We start from the raw sequence: 15891 nt of genomic DNA, 5'->3' as shown, positions 1-15891 counted from the left end.
TGTCCTGAGCAGTTTCGTGCTGGACTTTTATTACCAGAAATTAACCAGTTTTAAACTGAATATTCGTCTTTTTTTAATGACTGCAGGCATACACAAGCTACTCAACGACCAGGTCTACTTGGAAGCCTACCCTTTGCATGACGTAAGACCACATGTTAGAACCTGCACATGCATTTGTTTTGTACATTGGCGGCCTATTTGTGTGCTGCATTAGTCTTATGTTTTGTTTATAAATATGCGTATCAAATGTAGGTATATCTCGATATTATTACTCACAACGTAGCATTTATTCTAGCCCTGCATACGTAACACTGTTGAATTGGGTTACACTTCTGTAGCGCTTTCGTTCCTTCTTGACATTTGCGTTTGTTGTTACGGGCAGAACTGCGAAATGGGAAGGTGGTGTGATAATATTACGCATTTAAAGAAAGCTACGCTGTGCAATTTGGTGTTTATCTTCATTTTCATGGTAATACCTCAAAAACCAACCCCCTAAAAAGGGGTGCCACATAAGAGGCGAGATATACAGAAAGTGAACAAAATATCCCTAAGTCGCGAAATACACGAGTCGTATGTTTATTGTTTCTCCCTGTTTATTGTTATATTACTAATCTGCCTGGCATGGTATATTAATATCTAGATTTCAATGTGCTCCCTCTATTTTTTAGTACTGCCAATGTTGGGTTGGTGAGGCATGTGAAGCCGGTGAAACGAGGCAGCATTTTCTTTTGGAAAGCTGTTTTCTTCTTTCGTATAAGAACTGGAATGAAGGAATTCTAACTCTTAACAGGGAATCTGCCATTTGGCGTGATATTCACTTCGAATAGTTACCGCGGAGTTGCGTTGCCACTGTGATCAGTCATCCCGGTAAACGCTGTGGCGTCTTGAAATTACTTTATTGTTACGGACATGCAACGTTAACAGTGCTCTGAAGTTGCTTCGGTGCGTTTCTACCACCGCTGCTTTTTCATCACCTTCTCTTCGAGCATCTTTTAATCTAGCTGCTTTTTCGGAACGATGCAACATCGAGTACGTGAAACTTCACTATCTCTCTTCAAATCAATAACATACCTTCCAAAACAACTTGCTTGGCAAGTCCCTAAATTGTAGTCACCATTGGCGTAGCCAGGCATTTTTTTCATGGCGATAAGGGAGGAAGAAGGGGGGGGGGGGAGAGGGCATGCTCTTCATCGGGGGAAGGGGAGTGGCGGCAGGGTAGGTGCCACGCCTTTGCATGTCAGATATTCTGGTACACATAAATTTCGGAAGGGGGGCGGATAGGGTGTATCAAGAGTCGCCAGTATACTTTCTAAACTACGTTATTCAGTCCCAAAAAGTGTGCAGCTTCTATAACTCTCTATTCATGACAGTTTTAAGTTACTGCTCTCTAGTTTGGGGAGCCAAAACTGTTTACAACACTAAAAAAATTACACATACCCTCGACTCTTGTTAATTACATGTCGGTTAATTCGACTTCTTGCTTTATTCGAACACACTGTAACGTACGTGCGAGAAACCGTACGTTGCCATGGAATAAAACTCGTTTAGTATGCTGCCTCGGTTAAGTCGATCCAGGCCGGCATCCTTTCATGAACGCAGCGGCTACTAAGGCTTGAAAAACATGAAATTCAGAAGACGGGTGTTGCTGCTCCTTAGGCCGTGAAGCTGTTTCACTTGACCTTTATTTTCAGACATTTCAGAGCTTTAGTTTTCCTTTCTGTTCGCCGCTGAGGCAGCGTTTACACAGACCGGCGTGCTTTGCTTTAAACCGATTAAGCTAGCCTTCAAATCGAGGAGCAGAAAGGCATTACAGACTGCCTGGAGCAATAAAAAAATTGAATTTGGTCCATTTTGCCGCCGTTCGTTAATTGGATCTAAATAGCTACTAAGTCACCACGGCGGGCATGTTTTGGAAATAAAATTGAATTGGCATTGCCCGGTGTGCTCCCTCTGGCTACGCCCATGATAGTCACGAACTAAGCATATTTGTCTTTAATCCCCTGACTGACTTATTCTACATAACCTAGCTCCCCCCCCCCCCCCCCCGAACCTTATAGAAATATGGAATCGAACACCTCGCAACATCTGCTCATTACCTGTGCAAGAATGCCTGAGTGCCTTAGAATGTTATTTTTTATTTATACCGTCAACTTCACTGTTTGCTTACAAGTATGTTTGCAGTTATACTGTTTAGTTAATGTAGTATGTGCCCACTACAATGATAGCCCCGCTAAATTGTTGCAGAGTGTAACGATTAATCAATTGCGCAGGGCCCCATTGGGAGCGGGTCGTTCGATCCTCTGAAAGAAGTTCCTACTGAGCGGAGGGTAAGTTCGCTGAAATGGCAAGAGTAATAGATATTCAAGCGAAGCACAGAAGCAAGCTTGGCTGTAGGAAGAGCTATTTAGGAGCTTTCTTTTTAAGGGTATACACAGCAGTATACGGGGACAGACAATTCAGCCGAAATTTAAGGCACAACTTTTTCTGCCTTGTCCTAAACCACCGGCAAGGATTTCTTTCCCCAAGTTTCATCCCGAAAAATTCACTTTTGGATCTGGTTCTGTGCGCTAAATTGAAATGATCTTTTTCCTTTGCAATGCAGCTTCTTTACAGTGAATGGGCCCGCCCGGCAGCGTGGTACAAACAACAGCCGCTGGGACTCATCAGGTTTGGAACATTGTGCCGATTTTACGCTTTGCGTGGTGCTTCAGCATTGGTCGTCCGATGCTCTGGAATGCACACACCTCCAATCTTTAGAGGCATTAGAGTGAATCTGCATTGACTACTAGGTGTGGTAGTCGTCTTGTGGCGCTCTAAATTCGCTGCACCGCCTTTACATGGGCGTCACTTATGAAATTACATAATATAGAGCCACTGAAGAGGTATAGTGGCATGGCCTGCCGCGACAAAATGTGAAGCCTTTTTTTCCGTGAACGTGGTGATGAGACTACCTTAGCAACCTTAAGTGAACAGCTGAGTGATCCTCGGTTTGATCATAAAGTGTTGCTTATACGGTGTGCTTAAAACGTAACTAGAACGAAACATTAGAAATAGTGATACACCTTCCAGTAGTGAGACCGACGCCATTTTGTTTGTATTCGTCCTGAGTTACTCATTGAAGCGCGATTAGTTAGTAATTAGTTACGTTTAATTATGCAAAATTTTCAATTTTCGTTTTAGGGCATAAATTGCATTTGAGGAGTTGTACAGTTTACTTATAAACACACAGATGAAGTTGTTTCCATGTTAGATTTTTTGTGATTGTTTTTTTTATGCGAGCTCGGAATAATGTCCACAAAATATGTAAAAATGGCATCAGTGCGTGCTTCCACTTCTTCAGTGCAGCACTTTGAAGCGTGTTTCTGAACAGCAAAGCTGCATACACATAAAAAAAAAAGCGATGATCCATGGCGCCCTGCGTAAGTCATTACCTTCGTGTTGAAGGCCGCAATCAGTCATTTTCCTAAATGGTTAGAGATAGTCCGGCACTTAACGGGGGTGAAATACACAATTTCAGAGGGTTTTCGGGTTTCGTTCCTTAGAAACACAATTGGGAGCGATGTGACGTAATTTTCTTCCATTGTCGCCGGTTTTCTTCAGAGCTCGTAAACAAGAATCACGTAAAGAAATAAGGTCATCGAAGCAACTTCACTGGCTGTTTGTGCGCACGCTCTACAACTTCCAAAATGCGACTTATGCCCTAAAACAAATGTAGAAAATTTTGCATAATTAAACGTAACTAATTGCCTAGTCGCACTTAAAAACAAACATTCGGCAGAACCCATCTCACGTTGACTGTCCACGGTAATGCGCTGAGCATTGAAGCCGTATAAGGACACAACGTATTGACCCCGTCGAAACGCCTTATGTATAAGGCATGTCCTTCAGCGTGAGGAGTTTTCCTATGAGCCGTCTGTGTCATCTAGCGGCGGCGCCGCGAAGCCTGCGCGTGGCCTCCGAAATGGGCAGACTCCGAAATGGGCGGACTCCGAAATGGGCGGACTCCGAAATGGGCGGACTCCGAAATGGGCGGACTCCGAAATGGGCGGACTCCGAAATGGGCGGACTCCGAAATGGGCGGACTCCGAAATGGGCGGACTCCGAAATGGCGGACTCCGAAATGGGCGGACTCCGAATGGGCGGACTCCGAAATGGGCGGACTCCGAAATGGGCGGACTCCGAAATGGGCGGACTCCGAAATGGGCGGACTCCGAAATGGGCGGACTCCGAAATGGCGGACTCCGAAATGGGCGGACTCCGAAATGGGCGGACTCCGAAATGGGCGGACTCCGAAATGGGCGGACTCCGAAATGGGCGGACTCCGAAATGGGCGGACTCCGAAATGGGCGGAATGCGAAATGGGCGGACTCCGAAATGGGCGGAATGCGAAATGGGCGGACTCCGAAATGGGCGGAATGCGAAATGGGCGGAATGCGAAATGGGCGGAATGCGAAATGCGCGGCGTGCCGGTGCATGCGCCCGATAAACGCATCATGCGGCAGACGGGCTCCTCCAGTCCGATTTGTTTAGTGCACGCTGCTCGTGTACACGCTGCGCGTGTCGTCCAAGGCGAGATACCTAATGCGCCGGTGCGTCTGAATGCTGAGAATTGTTCCCTCCGTGACCGCACACACATTGGCACACATTCAGTGACCAAAGTTGGCTAGAGGTTCGCTAAAGAGCGGCGCGTATATTTGTGGTGCAGCTTCCGAAAGCGTCGGGCGGCTGTCCTCGAGGAACCCGTGTGAAGTCGGTTCGATTCCGTCCAGCACGGGAGAAATTCCGAAAGTTTTCCAGCGGCACATTCGGCCGATCGAAAATGCAGTTGGGCTCTTGTCCTGCTGCTAGTGCATGCTGTGTCTCACTGCATACTCTGCGGCGTCTATCGGCGCCGCCGTAACGTCCGCGCTCTGCACCGGTTTGATTCCGCCAACCATCGGATAACTTGAAAAAAAAAGATATTTTTTAATGCGTTCGAAATTCTTAGGGCACATCGCGTGCTTTCCGGGGGCCATCTATACGTGTTAGTATATACCGTTTTTCCGCCAACTTGGGTCTGTTACGGTTGACGTACGACAGCCCGTTTAACAGGATTAACGGAGGAGGTCTCCCCATCGTGCTTGGTTGTCGCAGGCGGGACGATCCTTTTGTGCGCAGGTGCGGGGAGGCTTCTACGAAACGTTCTTCCGGGGCATCTGGAACGCAGTATAGTCTGATCCCTTTGTGTACAGGTGCGGGGACTGGGACGCCCGAGTTGTTGATCCTTTTGTGTGCATGTGCGTGGGAGGCGAATAGGCCCACCTTCCACGAATAACGTCTTCAGGAGCCTTCGGGTTGCCACCAGCGGGGACAAGCCAGGGAAACGTCACCTAGGCGAGAGGGAGATGCTGCCGCACCCCCCCAACTGGACTTGCATGTCACGTGACTGGAGCGAAACCCCGCCTCATTGTTAGAGGGCCTATTTTAGCGGCCCCGCCATGTATTTTTTATTCATTCATTCTCTTCTTTGCAATCCTTCAACATGAAATAAACCGTGCAAGTTTCGCACTTAAAATCGTCTCGCCCTGCCTGGTCGCCATGATCTACCGGACGCCTACAGCCTGCCGGCAGCGCTACGCTACCTAGAGGTGATGCCGGTCGAGGTTGTAGTAACCGGCGCCCCAACAACTGGCGGATCGCGGTAGGATGGAACCGGACATCAAAGCGAGTCCCAACAACTGGTTGGCAGCGATGAGATGCGCTACCCTGGAGGCCCCAACTTTGGATAACATCTAAACGATCGTCTCCTCTTGGTCCTGGTGACAACTTCGGAAGGAAGGTGTCAGGATTCATGACTGCATATGGTGAGTGCATGGCTTTTCTTCACTGAGATATCACTAGGCTTTACGTATTTTTTGGGGAAGTACAGAGCAGTGATTTTCTTTAACCGTTGACGGAAGTTTGGAGTACGTCGAGGTTGTTATAGAGTGAAGAGTTAGCAGCACTAAGGGCAGCCATGAACCTGAAGGCACTAAAGAAGCCGGAATTGTTAAACTTGGCCAGAGAGTTGGGCCTCCAAATTGCCGAAGCGAAGAGAAAACCGGAGATCATTGAGGCTATCGAAGCGATCGGGGCAGACGACGATGAACTGAAAGAATGTTTAGAAAGCATTGAGCATAAGGAGGAAGAGCGCAAGCGCATAGAAGAGCGCGAGCGGGCAGCGCGCGAGGCCAAAGAAGAACGCGAACGTGTTGCACGCGACGCACTCGAAATGAAGCGCCTAGAAATTGAGTTGCTAAGGGCTCAAAATAATGAGAGACCTAGCACAGTGGCACGAGAAAGCGAGCGCAGAATGACAGACTTGATGGCATCCTACGCAGTAGGAGGGGACATAGGTCTTTTTCTAGTGCAGTTTGAGCGCGTGTGTGAGAAGGAAAAATTTGCCAGAAACACGTGGCCGCAACGCTTGCTTACGTTGCTGCCACGAGAGGTAGCTGATATCATAGCCCGCATGGGGAAAGAAGAAGCAGAGGACTTCGATAAAGTCAAGGCGAGTCTGCTTAAAAAGTATAGATTATCAGCAGACGCATTCAGGCGAAAATTCAGGGAGATCGAGAAGACCAAAAGTGAGTCATACTCAGATTTCGCATACACCTTAGAGGTAAACCTGAAAGAATGGCTCAGAGAAGCGGGTGCACTCGGCGACGCCGAAAAGACAATGCAGTGCGTTGCCTTAGAACAGTTCTTCCGCCGGCTGCCGGAAAACATCAGATATTGGGTTCAGGATAGGCCAGGCGTAGACACTATCACAAGAGCGGCCGATCTCGCTGAGGAGTACGTAACTCGCCGTGCCCTTGAAGGCAAAGAAGCTCCTAAGGAGATGAATAAATACCGACCCGACAAGCCAGAGCGTTGGTCAAAGTCAAGTCGGTATAAAGCAAAGGAAAGGTCAGAGTCGGTGAAAAATAGTGACGAGAACAGCAAGGGAAAGGAGGAGTCACCAGAACAGAGAGCAGAAAGGCAAAAGAAAAAAACTTTCGAGGCAAAGAAACCAGTAGTTTGCTACAACTGCCAGCAAACGGGGCATATCTCTGTGGGGTGCAAAAATCCCAAACTAGTGTTGATGTCACTATGTAGAAACGAGGAAAATCTGAAGTTACTAGAACCGTACATTCGAGACCTCATGGTAAACGGGAAACCGTGTCGGGTGCTTCGTGACTCGGCAGCCACGATGGACGTGGTGCACCCGTCGTACGTGGAGGAAGGCCAGTTCACGGCAGAATGTGCTTGGATAAGGCAAGCCGTGGAGGCCTCCAGTGTTTGTCTCCCTGTAGCAAAGATTTGCATCGAAGGCCCTTTCGGAGTACTGGAGACTGAAGCCGCCGTCTCGGCACATCTCCCGCCGCAGTATCCATATTTGTTTTCTAACAAATCCGAGGATTTGCTGCGACGCAGGGCAATCGGCTTTAGTGAAGGAATAGTCCAAGCCCTAACTCGTTCCAAGGCAAGAGAGCTCGCGGCCAAGGCCGTGTACGAATGTCCAGTGGTGGAGGAAACAGGTTTGACGGAAGATTTGTCAACCAGCACCAAACAGGACAGCCCTATAGGGGACAGTGTGGAAAGTACACTAGGTAATGAAGAGGCCAGGAAAGCGCCGGAGCCGGAGATGTCTCGAGAGGCAGAATGCAGAAGAACGTTATTTAATGTAAGCCCTGCCACATTAATTGCTGAACAGGAAAAAGATTCCACCCTGCGGAACCTAAGGCCAGACGCGAAAGAAGGTGTGGCCAAGCATAACGTAAAGTTCCTCAAGAGGGCAGGCGTCCTCTAAAGAAAGTACGCCAGTCGAAAGGGAGTGCAATTCGACCAACTCGTGGTGCCGCTTCCCTATCGTGAGCAGCTCCTACATTTGGTCCACGGGGGCTTTTGGACGGGGCATATGGGCATTCGGAAAACAAAGGACCGCTTACTGCAGGAATTTTACTGGCCCGGCTGCTTTCGGGAAGTGGAAGCATTCGTGAGAAGCTGCGACACATGTCAACGCATAGGCAAGCCCGGAGATAAGGCTAAGGCGCCAATGAAACTTGTTCCCATTATCACGGAGCCGTTTCGCAGACTCATAATAGACACTGTGGGACCACTTCCTGCAACGCAGTCTGGCTATCGGCATATTATCACTGTACTATGCCCCGCAACGAAATTCCCAGAGGCGGTACCCCTCAAAGAACTCAGCTCGGTGGAGATCGTCTACGCGCTTTTGTCGATTTTCGCGCGAGTGGGGTTTCCCGCAGAAATCCAGTCAGATCAGGGATCCGTCTTTACGAGCGCACTGACCTCGACGTTTCTGGAAACGTGCGGTATTAAAATTATTCATAGCTCAGTGTACCACCCGCAGTCAAATGCGGTAGAGAAAGTCCACTCAGTCATGAAACGGCTTTTGCGAGCCCTTTGTTATGAGCACAAAGCCGATTGGGAGGTTTGCTTGCCGGCGGCAATGTTCGCGCTTCGAACTGCACCGCATGAGTCAACAGGTTTTTCACCTTCGGAGCTCGTTTACGGTCGCTGCCTTCGATCCCCTCTTCGCATTGTTCGAGAAGCCTGGGAAGGCCGGGCTGACGATCCTTCGGTTGTGGCATACGTGCTAGAGCTGTTAGACCGACTGCACACAGCTCAAGAATTAGCAGGGCAGGAAATGCGTAAGGCCCAAAGCAATGCTAAGCATTACTATGACAGGACGGCTCGAACGCGACGCTTTGAAGTTGGAGAAAAGGTAATGATTCTGAAACCCTCATTGAAAAACAAACTACAGGTTCAATGGGAAGGACCGGTTAACATAATTCAGAAATTATCTGATACAAACTACCTAATCACGGTACCGGGAAAACGAAGGACCCCACAAGTGTACCACAGCAATCTACTTAAACCCTACCGGCAGAGGGAGGCCATTGTGAACATGGCGCTTAACCTACCCGAGGAGATGCCTGTCGACTTTCCAGAGTTAACATCCATAACGGGGGCAAAAAACATGCACGAGACCATTGACAAACTAGTAGAGCAGGTGGAGTTGAATCACGATCAAAGGGCCGAACTGACTGAACTCGTGTGCGAATTTAAAGACATATTTTCGGACACACCAGGCAGGACCACTGCGATCGTTCACGACATCGAGTTAATCTCATCGGACCCAGTTCGTTCGAAAGCTTATCGCGTTTCACCTCGTCAACGACAAGTCATGGCCACCGAAATAAACAAGATGTTAGAGCTAGGTGTAATCGAGCCAGGCGAGAGTGATTATACCTCGCCTCTTATCTTGGTAGAGGTCCCAGGAAAGGAGCCACGACCATGTATCGACTACCGCAGGCTCAACTTAATCACGAAGGACCAGACCTACCCAATACCACACATCGAGGAAAGACTTGAAAGAGTGAGCAGTGCTAATTTCATCTCTACGCTCGATTTGGTCAGAGGCTACTGGCAGGTTCCGTTGACCGAGAGGGCAAGCAGGCTTGCAGCGTTTATTTCCCCGATGGGAACCTTTCGGCCGAAAGTCCTGAGCTTTGGTTTGAAGAATGCTCCATATTGTTTCTCCAGCCTTATGGACCAGGTGCTACGGGGAATGGAGGATTTTGCCCTTCCGTATCTCGATGACATAGCAATCTTTTCTTCATCATGGGCAGACCATATGCAACACTTGCGAACCGTGTTGTGTCGTCTACGAGAGGCCAACTTAACTGTCAAGGCTCCCAAATGTCAATTGGGACGCGCGGAGGTAGCTTATCTAGGTCATGTAATAGGGCAAGGCCATCGTCGGCCCTCAGAGGTTAAACTGGCTGCAATAGACAACTTCCCGCAACCACGCACCAAGCGGGACATCAGGTCATTCCTTGGTTTTGCAGGTTATTACCAGAGATATATCCCACGTTATTCCGAGATTGCAAGTTCTTTAACAGATGCTCTCAGAAAAACGGAGCCGCAAACGGTAAGATGGGATGGCGCAAAAGAAAAGGCTTTTAGTATGTTGAAGAAAGCACTAACGAGTCAGCCAGTCTTGAACGCGCCCGACTACTCTAAGCCGTTCATTCTTCAGTGTGATGCCAGCGACCGGGGTATGGGGGTAGTGCTTTGTCAAAAGAGAGATGACGAAAATGAACACCCCGTACTGTACGCCAGTAGAAAGCTTTCAGTTCGTGAGGAAGCATACAGTGCATCAGAAAAGGAATGCGCCTGCGTGGTATGGGCGGTGCAGAAGCTAGCTTGCTATATCGCTGGTTCAAGGTTCACCATAGAGACTGACCACTGTCCCCTCACATGGCTGCAGTCCATGTCTACAAAAAACGGCCGTCTTTTGCGCTGGAGCTTGGCTCTTCAACAGTACACCTTCGATATTCGTTATAAGAAGGGTAAACTTAACGGCAATGCCGACGGTTTGAGTCGTTGCCCCTAGAGTAGCGAAAACCTCATGCTCACTATGGTTTCAGCGTCATTCTGACGTTAGTATTTTGTTTCTCTTGTACGTTTTGTTTTATTGCGATAGCAATTATATGGACACTCCAAAGCAGATTTCTGCCGTCGCCGTCGCCGTGAGGTTCCGTATGACGTCAATGGAGATGAAATCGTCGCCGCGCGCCGCCGAACGCTGTATGTGCGAGTGAAAGGGCGCGAGGGACGCGCGCTTTCACGGGGAGTGAACGCACGGCGGAAAACAAACGCGCGTTCTGTGCCGTGCTCCCTTAAGGGCTGCAGAAGTAGGCGTCTCTTTCCTCCTTTACAATCACCATATATGTAGAGCAAACGCGCCTTCTTCTGACGCACGAAAGGCCGTAGGGGGGGGGGGGAGGAGGGAAGGGAGGGGACGTTTAGCTGCGGCACCAAGTACCTATTTATATCAGAGGCTCCGGCAACAGTCACCAACGCCGCACGCATTTTGTGCGAACGTGGGCAAAACGCCGACGGCGTCGACAACAGTTCTGCGTGTTGCCGGTGCTGCTGCATGTCCAAGTTTATACAGCTGATAAAGCTACTATCATTACTCCGTATAGCTCTCTACAAATTTGCTATCGCAATTGATGCTTCGCCTTTCAGGTGAAACTGCGACAACTTTTTATTATCACGTAATTGTACTTGATTGTCAGTGGATTTTGTATTCACGACCCAGCGCTTCCAGGAAATGGCTGTTTTTAGTGTTCAAGGGGGAGGACGCTCGAATGGAATGGGAAAGCAGTAGCAGTTTTCTTTTTTTTGTAAAGCCTGGTGTGTCTTGGGGGAGAGTGGCCTTGTGCTCGTTTGTTCGTGGTTGTGGGTCCGGCACTGTTCTGGAGTGATTGCGTGCCCAAACAGGAGACGAAAAGTTGCGAGACCTGTTTGCAAGCCCTGTTTCACCGGTCCGGACCAGGGAGAGAAGGCCTACAAGAGCGCCCCGAGAACTGATGAACGACTCCAGGGAATCTGCAAGCTACGAACCAAGGGTTCGTCACTACGGAGAGAAATTCTGCTGCTGAAACGCCGATCCCTCGCCCAGTGGCTGCTGGCCCCTACGCGTCGGGATCTTCTTCCCCCGCCGGAGATGCTGTTACGGTTGACGTACGACAGCCCGTTTAACAGGATTAACGGAGGAGGTCTCCCCATCGTGCTTGGTTGTCGCAGGCGGGACGATACTTTTGTGCGCAGGTGCGGGGAGGCTTCTACGAAACGTTCTTCCGGGGCATCTGGAACGCAGTATAGTCTGATCCCTTTGTGTACAGGTGCGGGGACTGGGACGCCCGAGTTGTTGATCCTTTTGTGTGCATGTGCGTGGGAGGCGAATAGGCCCGCCTTCCACGAATAACGTCTTCAGGAGCCTTCGGGTTGCCACCAGCCAGGGAAGCCAGGGAAACGTCACCTAGGCGAGAGGGAGATGCTGCCGCACCCCCCCAACTGGACTTGCATGTCACGTGACTGGAGCGAAACCCCGCCTCATTGTTAGAGGGCCTATTTTAGCGGCCCCGCCATGTATTTTTTATTCATTCATTCTCTTCTTTGCAATCCTTCAACATGAAATAAACCGTGCAAGTTTCGCACTTAAAATCGTCTCGCCCTGCCTGGTCACCATGATCTACCGGACGCCTACAGCCTGCCGGCAGCGCTACGCTACCTAGAGGTGATGCCGGTCGAGGTTGTAGTAACCGGCGCCCCAACAACTGGCGGATCGCGGTAGGATGGAACCGGACATCAACGCGAACCACAACAGGTCACAGGGTAGTCCCTGATTGAGTGGGTAGTAGATCGGGCTGCTGTGCACGAGGAACAAAGTTCGAAACCAACCGTCGGGCAAACTTGGGTCACATTCTGAGTAACACGACAAGACTACGAACATTAAGCCCGTGGTCTCACTTGTGTAAGGTGTACAACTCTATTTTTAGTTTTTCGTTCTTGTTAGGTTATGGTGTAAGAAGGGGCTATATTCTCTGTTGGCGAGCGATTTGTTTCTGTTCTCCAATTTAGATAGGGTACCATGTCAAATTAACTTACTTTGTGCGATGTACTGTATTTATATTTTCTCGCTACTTCGAAGCAAAGAACATCTTGTACAGAAGTCAGGGCCCCGGACAAGTTTCGCGAGCAACTTTAGACCTGTAAACTGTCGTACTCCTTCGGCAAAAAATGACGAATACAATATTAATAGCAGTTAATAAAAGAAAAGTATGTTCACGGCGTCTCACTGCGGAAAAGTACGCGTCGCATCTTCAGAAGCACAGTTGATGAACTGAAAGAGGTCAGCTGTTTTTTTGATCACGTGATATTGAAAAACATAAGTACCGCCACCATCGAAACTGTGCTGGTCAACCACGGAAAAAAAAAAAGAATGAGAGAGAGCATTACTTGACAAGCTTGCAGCCTATACAAAAATGAACAGGAAGGATCCTGAAAAAAGCTCCTAAACATGTGATGGCATTCCGTAGTCAGTGTTGCTATACCTTTCTGAACGTGTCGCTAAAGTGAGACGAAAAATTCGCTAAATTTCCGCTAACGTTTTCTACAAAGCCACTAAAATTGTCGCTAAGACATTTAAGTAAATTTTAGGTAACATAGCCGTTTTTCGAATCACTATAATATACGCGGGGATGGCGTAAATAATATACCAAAACATCTCATGTTTGTGTAAGGTCTGTGTGAGTGAAGAGTAAACAGTGAATTTACTAGAAGTGTGTAGTGGGCTTTTGGTTTAGAGTATAATTTTACATAACTAACGATGACAGCTGAAATTTGGCGTTTGCCCTCAAATTGTGAGATAACAAATACATCATGATTCAAAAGAACCCCGCCAATCTGATTTTCCTAACATGTGAAGCTACTTGGTGCACATTATGCCTGAAGATTTTGTAGTTCTCAGCGCTCCTTAAAGGATTGCAAAATTGTGCAACATACAGAAGCTCGCAAGTCAACATGGTGATGGCGATTTCCTGAGCTTTATGCAGGTCAAATACTAAACTCGCGGCCCTTGGTCTACCTGAAGGCTCTTCGCAGAACTTATTTATTCAAAACCCATACCCATGCAATAAGAAAGCAGCATGTTCAAGCTCGCGCGAACGAGCCCAGCAACTTCTATGTACACCTTTCTGCAGTCGATACATCCTACTATATAGCTTGTGCGTTATAAATCTCCAATATAACTTTTAAATTTCCACTATTTGAACGTACCTAGCGAAATAGCAGAACCGGGACCGTTAAAGGCCATCAAAATTACTTTCGTAAATAATAATAACAAAGAAACATTCATTTTGTGAGCACACGCACTGTGAATCCTGTGAACGCAACCATTGCTTCATCAGGGTCACAGAGCCTACGAGTTATACAGCCAATGTGAGCCGCTAACACGTATCTTTTCAATAATGAAGGAATGAATCACATTTTTTGGACAGGCTGGCGTTTTGGCCTATTTTGGGGGCCTTTGGGAATACAGGCGTGGGAATGGGTGGAAAGGGAGGTGTAAACAGATGATGATCATTCAGCTGTCTGCGTGTTCCGCAGAGTCTGAACAGCAAACCCGACTCGTCAGCGAAGGCCAGAAGCATGGAAGCTCATGGCAAGTTTATCGAGTCCATCCGCTAAAGTGCGTTGTAGAAGGCTATTTTCGAAGCAACATTCCTAACTTCAACGTCGGTAAATATCGTGAAATATTCTGTCACGTCTGTAAAAAAAAGTCGCTCGTTGGTAAATTGAAAGTTTTGCCGCTAAACAGACAAGAAAGTCGCTAAATCTAGCGACAAAATTGCTAAAATGGAAACACTGGCCATAGTTTACAGTCATTTCGCGCGACCGTAGGGAGCTCATCTGCTTGTCTGCTGCGCCACTCGGAAGTTGTAACACACGGCTAATTATGCGGACGCTCCAGGTGAAATGTTTCAGTTGCAAGATAGCAGGCACGTATCCAAGTTGAGAACTACATACATCAAATATACGGTGACAAAAATGAGAGCGGCACGGTATGGAGAAAGCGGCGGCGGCGACTCAAACGGCCAGTCGCAGTCAAACCTACCACGAACTAGTCCGTATGCTGCACTTACAGCGTGTTCTTCCCAGGATTCAACGCGCGATGTGCGCATTGGCATGATTCCGCACATGAAAGCAAGGAAAGAATGGCGTCGTCAGAAGACGTTGCCTGGTGGTGGCTCAATGCATGACATTGTGCTCCCTTCTAGATTAAAAAAAAATTTTTTTTTCATCATGTGCTCAACTACCGTGATGGCATGGTGAACGCCGAATTCTCAAAAGTCTAAACTGGAACGACTTTATATATTTAACGCTTTTCGCTAGTAAAACCGGATTGTTTTCGGTACTCTTATAGTCCAATAATTAGGCTGAGCGATGCTACGATGTTTAAGGAAAAAATGCGAATACCTTAAATTTTCACGTCCTTACTCCTTGATACATAGAGATGCCCCTCTCACTCGTTGCTGTCGGGCTCTTGTCTCGCAGACGATATTTCGGCGAGAAGACTGGCCTTTATTTTGCCTGGCTAGGCTTCTACACGACCATGCTATTCCTCCCAGCGGCACTGGGACTACTGACCACATTCGTCGGCGTCCTCGGAATGACCACGAACACGCCAACGTAAGCATAGGTGGAAGGTGGGAATTAAACGTGACAGCTTGCACGATTTGCACTGTTTTTCCCTATTAGTATAGTAGTAGTGGTGGCGGTGGTGGCGGCGGCGGCGTCTTGCATTGAACACTAACAAATTTTTGCACCCTTTCGGGTTTATTGTATCCTTAAACAATAATCGTTATCTATCTTGCGTTTCTTCCTCAAGCGCTTAGCACCCGGTACTTTTAGGTCACTAGTGGCATGCATGTTATCAGTGTTTTCAAGAATGAAAATACAAGCAATACAGACGACAATTATCGTTTCGGGAGAATATACGCCCCATAAAAGTGCAAACGTTTTGAAGCTCATGACTTTCTTTGGCTGTTTCGGTCGTTTTCGTCGTAGGTCGGGGGTAGGTACGACGACGGTTGGTGGACGGTGGCAACACCTCCTATATAGCAGGCCTGTCCACTCTGCTTTATGACGTCATGCTACTTAGACCGAAATTTTCATTTCCAAACCCGGCGTGGCAAATGCAGCGGCATCAAGATCAGCGCGGTTTCACTCGGGAACATCGCCATTATATTTTATGGCAATCAAGCGAGGCAGCCTGAAGTCATCGACCGAAGTGCACCTGCCTGGTGCTATCTAGGAGGCATTGAGGGTAGTCGGACTTGGGCGAGGGAAGACGGTGCAACGAGCCGACGGAAAGGGCGCGTGCTTTCGGGCAACCGACTTGCGAAGGGCCGCCCCTCCCCGCAACTCGGTTGAGCTGCTCAATCGAGTTGCAGGGAGGGGCGGGAAGGGGTCGGGTACTGTCGCTCGTTCTTTGCGGGAAGTCGAGGAAAA

General features: G+C 48.4%; 1 protein-coding gene across 1 annotated transcript in view; it reads left to right on the top strand.

Annotated features, from left to right (window-relative positions):
* Positions 1–15891, top strand: part of LOC119463973 (anoctamin-4) — an 82963-nt gene that overhangs the window by 29758 nt on the left and 37314 nt on the right. Inside the window, exons 10-13 of the mRNA XM_049655448.1 lie at positions 87–142; positions 2271–2327; positions 2603–2667; positions 14935–15069. Coding sequence (XP_049511405.1) covers positions 87–142; positions 2271–2327; positions 2603–2667; positions 14935–15069 — 313 coding nt within the window. The remainder of the gene's footprint in view (positions 1–86; positions 143–2270; positions 2328–2602; positions 2668–14934; positions 15070–15891) is intronic.

This window comes from Dermacentor silvarum, chromosome 9 (assembly GCF_013339745.2).
Source record: "Dermacentor silvarum isolate Dsil-2018 chromosome 9, BIME_Dsil_1.4, whole genome shotgun sequence".
In the NCBI taxonomy this organism is placed as follows: Eukaryota; Metazoa; Arthropoda; class Arachnida; order Ixodida; family Ixodidae; genus Dermacentor; species Dermacentor silvarum.
The sequence above is the reverse complement of the archived record's forward strand: the minus strand, read 5'-3'. Positions and strand labels throughout refer to the sequence as shown.